The 9,713-nt window shown below is 63.2% G+C and overlaps 1 protein-coding gene across 1 annotated transcript in view; it reads left to right on the forward strand.

The window, feature by feature from the left end:
- Positions 1 to 4,053: 4,053 nt before the first annotated feature.
- The window catches only part of SLC12A5 (solute carrier family 12 (potassium/chloride transporter), member 5), a 14,451-nt gene continuing 8,791 nt past the window's right edge, over positions 4,054 to 9,713 (forward strand). Inside the window, exons 1-8 of the mRNA XM_009994032.1 lie at positions 4,054 to 4,058; positions 5,800 to 5,905; positions 6,123 to 6,254; positions 6,464 to 6,610; positions 7,235 to 7,289; positions 8,290 to 8,420; positions 8,596 to 8,837; positions 8,912 to 9,123. Coding sequence (XP_009992334.1) covers positions 4,054 to 4,058; positions 5,800 to 5,905; positions 6,123 to 6,254; positions 6,464 to 6,610; positions 7,235 to 7,289; positions 8,290 to 8,420; positions 8,596 to 8,837; positions 8,912 to 9,123 — 1,030 coding nt within the window. The remainder of the gene's footprint in view (positions 4,059 to 5,799; positions 5,906 to 6,122; positions 6,255 to 6,463; positions 6,611 to 7,234; positions 7,290 to 8,289; positions 8,421 to 8,595; positions 8,838 to 8,911; positions 9,124 to 9,713) is intronic.

The raw sequence follows: 9,713 nt of genomic DNA on the forward strand, positions 1-9,713 counted from the left end.
GGCGGCCGCGCTCTGCAGTGCCGGGATGTGCCGGGCCATGTCGGGCTGGGCTGGGCTATATTGTGCCAAGCCGAGATGAGCCATGCCGTGACTTGTTTATGCTGTACTGAGCCTTGCCGTGCTGTACCAAACATGCTGAGCCGTGCTGTGCCAAGCTGCGCTGTGCTGTACCAAGCCGTGCTGAGCTGGGCTGTGCCAAACCAACCTGAGCTGAGCTGCTCTGCTCAGTCTAGTCTGTGGCCTGCTGGCCCAAGCTGTGCCATTCCCTGCCAGCCCGTGCCATGCTGGCCACACTGCAGACCCAGCGCAGTGCAAGCAGGCAGGGCTGCTGTGGGCAAGGGGCTTGGGCTGCAGCCCCAAGGCCAGTGAAGCCACCAGGCCCTGGCAGTGGCCAGGTCATTGCTGGTGCCTTGGCCTGAGCTCTCCTCGGGGCACTGGCCATCAGTCGAGCTGCTGTGAGGGCCCAGGGGCCCTGCAGGTCCACAGCCAGCCCCGGGCAGCTGGGTCAGTGCAGCACCTGCTCCTGCAGGTGTTTTTGTTGGGCACAGGGATGGTTTGAGCCAGGGAGGTGCAGTGGTGTGCTCAAGGGGACCTGTGGTACCTCTCTAACTCCCCCAGATCCTACCAGGCTCCCTTGCCAGGTCTCCTCATGGGGTCTGCTGGAAGGCCCAGCTAGGAGGGCTGTGGCAGCTGCTGCAGACATCCCTGGATGCAGTGAGGCTCTGGCTCAGCCGCTACGAGGCTTTCGGTGTTCGCTTTGCTCCACCGACCTGAGTCTGTTTATTTGTTTGTTTGTTCACAGTTCCACTGAAGGTCAGGGCTGGCAGGAGCCTCTGGGGGCACCTTGCCGGGCTAGGGGGAGCCATGCTGGCCCTGGCCGTGCCCCTCCCTGAGCTCTTGCCCTCCTCTTGCCCTCTGCAGCATCAGGATTTATCCCACTTACTGCATTCCCATCCCAGCAGTGTCAGCAGTGTGGCCACCGGTGTTTCTACCTTGTTGGGGTCTGGCAGGAGAGCTGGACATGAAGCCACTGCAATTGGACCTGGCAGACTGTCCCTGGAGCTGGGCCTGGAGAGATGGTGCCCTATGGGCCAGTGGGTAGGGGCTGGAGGCAGTGGAGGAACTGGGAGGGCGTGGGAGAGCCAGGGAGCATTTGTGGAGATGGGCACAGCAGAGCCCCCCAAACCTGTGCCAAGGGAGGCTGCTGTGGGGGAAGTCAGATTGCCCCCACTGCTGAGGGCAGCACTGAGGTCCCTGTGCAGGGTCTCTGCGGGGGCTGTGGATACCCTGGAGTGTGGCAGAGCTGTTACATGCCAGCAGGGCCACCCCCCTGAACGTTTCAGCTGCTTCAGCACTGGACAAGCCCAGCAGAGCTGCTGAAACCCTGGGTGCCACTCTAGGTAATTTATTTCGGAAAGGATGAGCAACGTTCCTGCTCAGGTCCCCCCTCAGGTCCCTACTCTGGGCAGCCAGTGCAAGCCTTGTGACAAGGGCTGGAAGGGCTCCAGTGCTGGCAGCCCAGTGAGGGCTGGGTTGTGCAGACCCTCTGGGGAGGAGGTGAGACATGGAGGAGCAGGCAGGGTGTGGGGGAGCAGGCAGGGCTGCTCCCTGCAGCGTCTGGGCTGCACTGCTCTGTTTCGGGGGTGTGAATGGCAGCTGCAGCCCTGCTGCAGGCTGCTGTGCTGGTCCTCTGGCCTGGAGGCACCTGGTTGCCCAAGGAGCTGGGAGGCTTTGCTGGAGCTTGTGCCCACGGCCATTTCCAAGGCAGGACTCGGCTGTCGGGGAATCTGGGAAGCTGTTTAAATGCAGCCAGCCTGTGCTGGAAATCCTGCGCCTGCAGGGCCGACTGATCAAAGAGAGGATAATCCCAGGTTTAGGAAGGAAGAGCATAGGCCTGAAGTAGCAGTTGGTCCAATTTGGGTCAGGCAGTGAAAGAATTCAGCCCAAAAGGCCACTTGGTGTGCCTGCTGCTGGAGAGGCAAAGTGCAGCCCTGGGGGAAGGAAACATCCCACCCCTCCCCACCCTGTCCCACCCCATCGCACCCCCTGCTGTGCTGCAGCCAGGAGCCACCACTGCTCTCACCACTGTTGGTCTCTGCCTCGTGGGACCACAGGGCTCTGTGGCCTTTTGGAGGGTTGCCCTGCACAGGGCCACTGGCAGATCCCCCTGCTCAAGCAACAGCGAAGCTTGGGTGGGAGCAGAGGTGCTACCCACTGTAAGGGCCCCTTGTCCATCCCCACCTGCATTGGGCAGCCCTGTGCCAGCAGCCCAAGGCCAGGCCAGTGGACGTGCAGCCAAGTCCTCTTGATGGCTGGGGGTGACAGAACTCCATGGTGGCCTCGCCAGGCAGCAGCTCCTGCGACACAGCAGCGGCTGGGGACGTCAGCCAGGGCCACGTGCTCGCCTGTGTGCTCACCAGGCTGCTGGGGTCACCCTGGGGTGCCCCTTGCTGCGAGCAGAGCCCTGGGGAGCAGAGGAGGCTGCTTGCCAGTGGTTGCCATTGAACACTCTGGCACGTTCAAGGTGCCCTGTGCACCTTCAGGGCAGCCCTGTGGTGTCCCTGGGCCATCAGCAGCTGCTGCACTGCTGCTGCCTGTGGGGCTGGTGTGGACTACCAGTGTGGGCCCTCAAATGGAGTCCCTGAAATATCCAGCACCCCCATGCCACCACCCTGTGGGTCCTGGGGTGCTGTAGGTGCAGGGATGGAGGCACAGGGGCTGCCCCTATCCACCCCTCACACAGTGCTCTCCTGGCTGGAAGCCCACCACCCCATGTCCCTGGCCAGAGCTCACTTTGCATGGTGGCCAAGAGGGACCTGTTCCTCATGGAGTGCTGTGGAGAGGATGAACTGCCCATGGTCGGGGGGAGCAGGCAGCAGCTTTGGTTAATTTGCCCATTGGGTTTGGCTGCCTGGGCTCTTGCCCAATGCCCTGTGCTGTGTAACGCAATTTGGGAGCATTCAGAAGGGACATGATGCTTCCCAGCCCTGCTCAGGGCTGAGTGAAAAGCCGTTAGGGACATCGTATGTGGCTGGTGCTGCAGCCTAAGTGCTGCCCTGTGGGTGGGGCAGGTGAGCTCCGGGAGGCAGAGATGGTCCCTTGGCTCCGGGGGCCCTGGGTGGGCAGCAGGGTCAGCTGTGGGACCCCCTGGGCAGGCCGGGTCATTAACCCCTGCCGGGGTGGCGCGGTGCCCGTGCGGGGCTGTGGGTTCCTGCCAGCCATCCCGCCGGCAGCCCTGCCAGCCGCCGCAGCAAATTAAAAGGCCAATTCCTGTTGAGTGATCCCTGGGGAGGGGGTGGCTGAGCGCCGGGATCGAAGCCTGGCACGGCTTGGCTCTGCACTGTTCATGCTGCCTCTTCTGTCTGGGGTGTGTGGGGGGGGCGGGCCCAGGCCCAGGGCCACTGGGCAGGGGCTGGCCGTGGTGGTGGTGGTTGGGAACATGGATTGTGGTGCTCCTGCCTGCACAGATCTGGTATCAGCTGCTGGGGAGAGGCTGCACCAGCCCCTCTGCGGCAAAATGGTCTCTGGCAGGAGCAGGAGGTGGGGAGCGCATCATCACCTGGGACCCCGCAGCCCTTTGCTTAACTGCTTCCAGCCTGCTGGGCTGGGTCCAGGTGGCTGAGGGTCCTCTGAGCCACACCAGGGATGTCAGAACTATGCCACGTGCATGTCCCTGTGTCCCCACCACCTGCCAGCCCGGGACCTTTCCCAGTGCCAGTCTCTTTGGCACCACCACCAGGCGAAGGGCTCTGGTGACCCAGGCCAGCCCCAGCTGCCCGGGCAATGCCAGCACAGGGCTGTGGTCCTTGCAACGTGTCCCAGGCCAGGGGGAGCGGGAGTGTGAGGTTCGGGGTGCTGCTGTGGTGCCAGCAAGGTGGAGCATGGGCACCGTGGGGTGCTATTGGCATCTGTCGTGCGGAGCTGGGCAGCGCTGGTCCCATGAGGTTGGGGTGAGCTGGGCCAGGGGGCCTTGGCCATGCCATCTGGTGGGTGCCAGTGGGCCAGGGTGAGGGTGCTGTGTGGCCTGGGCTGTGGGTGCCATGTGAGGCCAGGATGCGGTGGGTCGGGTGCTGTGCGGGGCTGGGGTCCGGCCGCCTGCGCTGTTACATAAGAGCGGGAGCCGAGGCTCGCTGTTGCCATGGAAACCGGCACAGTGATGTCGTCGGTACCAGGCGGTGAGGCGAGGCCCCTGCGGGCTCTGCTCTCCCCATGGGTTGCTGGATCCTTGCCGGGCTGTGACACAGACCCCTGCTGGGCTGCCCCCTGCAGCCCCTACTTGGCTCTGGATGGGCTGTTGGGCTCCAGACCCCCCAGCCTGGACGGCATCTCAAGTCCACATGGTCCCTGGAGCCGGTTGCGTGGGTGCCAGCCCCCAGCTGTCACCTAATGAGCTTTAGAGCAAACCTGGAGCAAGAGGCAGATTGGGTCAGTGCTGAGAACCCCCCGCACATGCTTTGGGGGGCACAGGGGCAGTGCAGATGCCAGTGGTGCCAGGCATGTAGCTGAGGAGCCTCTGGGGGACAGGTGGGAGGTGTCACCTATGGTGCCTGAGGCTTCACCTCCCAGTGGGCTGGGAGGACCATATCTGCTGGAGAGGCTGCAGATGCAGAATAACCACTGTATGCAGACAACGGGCTCCCTGGACCCCCATGTGAGTCAGTGGCAGGAGGCAGGGGGTTCTCAAGGGACTGGGCTGCTCCCAGCAGTCACTGGGTCTGTCCTGGGTGAACGGGTGGCCATGTCACTCCAGCCCACTGGTGGCCCTGGCACAATCCCTGTACCCCCAGGCACTCCCAGGCTCCATGCTCAAGGCAGGAATGGCTCTCACCCCAGACTGGGGATGCGGAGCAGTCTGTCACCCTGCTCATGCAGGCAGTGCATTGCCCCAGCCATGGGGCTGTGGAGGTGGGCGCATGGTTGGGAGCCCCTCTCCACCTGCCTGGGGTTGACTGCTCAGGTCTTGCTGTGCCACAGGGGCTGTTGCCCATCGAGCTGCTCTGCCCAGCACCAGGTCCTTTGGCTCCCAGCCCCGTGTGGCCCCTGCACCCTTCCCTGGACCTCGGCCTCAGCTTGGGGCTGTGCTGTTCCAGCAGCACTGTCCTCGCTGCCACTCCATTTCAGCCTGATTTATTTCTGCTGCTCTGCAGCTCAGCTGCTTTCCTTGCTATTAGGCCAACTCTGGGTTTCTTCTGCGTGCGGTCGTTAATGCAGTGAACTGCCACGGGCCCATCCCTGCAGCTCTTTGAGCTCTGCACCACTGTGGGAGGCTCTGCTGCCCAGGCAGGGTGGCAGCAGCTGCCCCAGGTGGTGCCACCACCAGGACACTGCCTGGACACCTCCCCATGGCCCCTGCTCGTGCGGTGCATGTCAGGGAGCAGGGCCAGCCACCCAGCTGCCTGCCCCACTCCAGGTGCTGCGCCGGAACCGTCCCCTTGGCGTGGCCGTGCCGAGCAGCTCTCGGATCGCAGCCCTGCAGATGCAGCGCTGTGGGCAGCCCCGGCGCCGTGAGTTATTGCTGCCAGCCATCCCGCCGGAGGGTTCCCCCTGGATCCACGCTGCTTGCTGCACCGCCTGGATGCGCTCCGGCAGCTCCATGGCAGCTGGGCTGGGCAGTGGCTGCTGGGGTTGGGCAGCCCCAGCCCACGTGCAGCACAGGAGGTGATGCTGAGGGCTGGGACATGGGCTGCCAACACCTATCCCGGGATCAGGCATGTACATGGTGCCTGTGGCCCCAGTAGCCTTCCCAGGGAGCTGGAGGGGCCGTGGGCTGGGACAGGGGCTGCCTGGCTGACCCAGCAGTGTCTCTGCAGGCGATGGCAACCCCAAGGAGAGCAGCCCCTTCATCAACAGCACAGACCTGGAGAAGGGAAAAGAGTATGATGGCAAGAACATGGCTCTCTTTGAGGTAAGATGCAGAGGCAGTGGGGCTGGGAGGATTCCCAAGAAGGGGATCAGGCTGGACAGTCATCCCACACACCCTGACCAAAACCTTGAGCACTGGGACACACTCAAGCCCTGGGCAGGGTTCCCCAGCTGCCACAGCTGTCTCTTGCAGGGTGGTGGGGTGGCATCTGGCAAAGTCCCTGGGTGCTCCTCATGGCTTGGGGCTCTGCTCTCTGCAGGAGGAGATGGACACCAGCCCTATGGTCTCGTCCCTGCTGAGTGGGCTGGCAAACTACACCAACCTGCCACAGGGCAGCCGGGAGCATGAGGAGGCCGAGAACAATGATGGGGGCAAGAAGAAGCCGGTGCAGGTGAGCAGGTGCAGAAGGGACACAGCTCCTTCTGCTGTCCCTGTCTGCACCATGCTGGGCCACAAGCTGCCCTGGGGATGGCCAGGTCCCTCGGCCCCTGCTGTATGGTTTCGCCTGGGGTCCCTGGCTGTGTTGCAGGAGGAGTAGGACCCCTCACTCCTCTGCTGGCCAGGCCTGTGAGCCCTGACAGCTGCCTGCTCCCTTGGCAGGCCCCGCGGATGGGAACCTTCATGGGTGTCTACCTGCCCTGCCTCCAGAACATCTTCGGGGTCATCCTCTTTCTGCGCCTCACCTGGGTGGTGGGCATCGCTGGCATCATGGAGTCCTTCTGCATGGTCTTCCTCTGCTGCTCCTGTGTGAGTGATGGAGCTGGCCGAGCTCCCCAGGCGAGGCTGGGGGTGCACCAATCAGGGTGGCCAGGCTGCAAGGGGTGCACTAGCTGCTGGCCCACCCTGCCCAGCCCCTGCCTCTGCCCAGCCCCTGCCCAGCCTTGTTACTTCCCCAGCCCCTGCTCCTGTCCCACTTAGCAAGGAGAAGCCTCTGGGTTCCCAAAAGAATCAGCAGCTGAATGGTGCTCAAATGGTGACCCAGATCATAGCTGCTGTGTGGATGAGGATACGGTGGAGTCCCTGCCCTGACTCTCCCGCCGTGCTGCCATGAGCCATCGTGCCAGAATGGTGGCCCCAGCACAGAGGTTGGGGCTGGCTGAAGACCAGCAGCATCCTCAGTAGCCTGAGGACCCCTCACCCCTCAGGCCCAGGCCCTGCTGGTGCCTCCAAGAGGCTCAGCACTCCAGCCACTCTCCCAGCCGGCAGCCCTGCCTGCACATCCATCCATCTGGATCTGCCCCAGGCAGTCCTGTGGCACATCCCAGCATGGCCCTGGGGAGCACCACATCCCAGTGTGACCCAGCTGTTCCTTCTCACTCCCGTGCACAGAGGGAGCTCTGCTGGGGGCTGACACTGTGTTTCTTGCTGCAGACGATGCTGACAGCCATTTCCATGAGTGCAATTGCCACTAATGGTGTGGTGCCAGGTAAGAGCCAAGACCAAGTCTGTGTGTGTGCCTGGGTGAGGGGAGCTGGCTCCCTGCTGGGTTGGGTGCCTGTGGGGATCCCTGTGCCCTAGAAGGGCAGGGCCAAGGTTGGCAAAGGACCTTTCCCAGCAGCATCCCTGTAGCTGTCCCACTCCCTGGCCTATGCCAGGGAGGCTCTGGGGCTGCCCCACATATGGGAAGGTGGATGTCACTGTCAGCTGTTCACTAGCCTCCTGCCACCTGTTCACTAGCCTCCTACCACCATCCTGCCTCGGTTTCCATCACTGGAGCTGCCACCTGTCCCTGGAGCCATGAGGTGCAGATGGCAGCAAGAGCCTCTGGCCACAGCTCCTCCCTCTGCCAGACAGGCGAGGCTGCAGGGAGCGATGGCAGGAGGATGGGGAGCAGGGAGAGGTGGCAGGAGGAGAGGGAGCCGGCTGTGCTGGGTGCCACGGGTCAGGTGCTGGGATGACATCTCCCACCAGACACTGTTGCACGTGGTCTCTACCCCTGGGGGGGCTCCAGTGAGGTCTGGCCATGCAGTTGCCCCTGAGTTGCCTCCTCAGAGCATTCTCACCCTCACAGAGATGGAGAGTGAGTGAGCGGCACCATCCCAGCTGCTCTGCCAGACTGGGCACGGCACAGACAGCCCCAGCACAGGGTATAATTAAAGCTATTTATCATCCTCCTGCTACAGTGGGACTGATCACAGCTTCCCTGCTCTTAAGGGCTCCTCTGGAAGGACAGAGCAAGGCATGTGTCCTGGTTTGAGCATGTCTCATGTCCCCAGGGCTCCAGCACCTGCCTGGCATCCCAGGGGACACGTGTCCCTATGGCCATCACACCTGGCTGCTGGGCTCCCAGGAAGGCTCTGCCAGCTTTTACTGCACCAGAGCACTCTGTGTGGCTTCCCTCTGAGCTCCAGCCCTGTCCTGGGACATCTGGCAGGGCTGGGGGTGCCACTGGGTCTGGCTGGGACCCACCTTTGCTCTCTCCACAGCGGGTGGCTCCTACTACATGATCTCACGCTCCTTGGGACCTGAGTTTGGGGGGGCCGTGGGGCTCTGCTTCTACCTGGGCACCACCTTTGCTGGCGCCATGTACATCCTGGGCACCATCGAAATCCTGCTGGTACGTGCCTGGTCCTTCCCAATGCGCAGTGCTGAGGGCTCAGGTCCTGAGGGCCAGGCAGCTCTGCCCTCATCTGACTACGCTGCCCTCGAGGAGCTCGCACTGGGGCCGAGGGAGCCTGGGGTCCACTCTGTGGGCCTGTTGGCCAGGTGGTGATGCTATGACTCTCTCCCAGGCATACATCTTCCCTGCCATGGCCATCTTCAAGGCAGAGGATGCCAGCGGGGAGGCGGCTGCGATGCTCAACAACATGCGTGTGTACGGCACCTGCGTGCTGACCTGCATGGCCACTGTCGTGTTTGTGGGCGTCAAGTATGTCAACAAGTTTGCCCTGGTCTTCCTGGGCTGCGTCATCCTCTCCATCCTTGCCATCTATGCTGGTGTCATCAAGTCAGCTTTTGACCCACCAAGCTTCCCGTGAGTATGGCGTCCCGGGGGGCTGCGAAGGGGCTGGGGTGTGTGGGTGCTCAACTGAGTCCTGTCCCTGCCAGGATCTGCCTCCTGGGCAACAGGACCCTCTCACGCCACGGCTTTGACCTCTGCGCCAAGGTGGTGGTGGAGGGGAATGAGACAGTGGGCTCCAAGCTCTGGGAGCTCTTTTGCACCTCCCGCTTCCTCAATGCCACCTGTGACGAGTACTTCACCATGAACAACGTGACTGAGATTGAGGGCATCCCCGGCGCCGCCAGCGGCCTCATCCAAGGTGGGCACTGCACAGGGATGGAGGAGTGGGGATGGAGGCACAAGACAAGCCCCAGAGCAAACCTGCTCACCCTGTGCTGAGCAGCAGGACGGGTTCCTGCACCGCAGGACCGAGCTGGGCGCTGTGGCTGCCTGTGTGCTGCCTGTGCCTCCCAGACCGCAGCAGCACGGCTCTAAAGGATGCCCAGAGGCTGGGGAAGGATAAATCCTCCCGCTGCTTCCTCTTGGCCTTCGGAAGGGCTGGTATTGATCCGAGGTTTTGTGAGGAGCGATCGCCCCTCAGGGGCCTTTTGCTGCTGTGGCCGCAGCCGCGCTGGGATTGTGGCCAGGGCCGCAAGAAAACTCGTGAACTTGTTGGGAGGAGCCACTTTTGACCTGTTTTCCCGGAGCCGCTGGTCCATTTGCCGGGTCCTCATGCCCCGCGGCTGGGCAGCGGAGGCCGGTGCCCGGTGCCCAGGTCAGAGGGAGTTTGCAGAGCGTTTGCCGGGCTCCTGCAGTGCCAGGCTGGGTGCCCGTCGGTGGCCCTGCTGGCAGTGACGCGCAGGGTGCAGGCGAGGGTCTCGCAGTGTCTGTCTCCGGCGGGTCCGTGGG

This window comes from Chaetura pelagica, unplaced genomic scaffold (genome assembly GCF_000747805.2).
Source record: "Chaetura pelagica isolate M959 unplaced genomic scaffold, ChaPel_1.0 scaffold493, whole genome shotgun sequence".
Classification (NCBI taxonomy): domain Eukaryota; kingdom Metazoa; phylum Chordata; class Aves; order Apodiformes; family Apodidae; genus Chaetura; species Chaetura pelagica.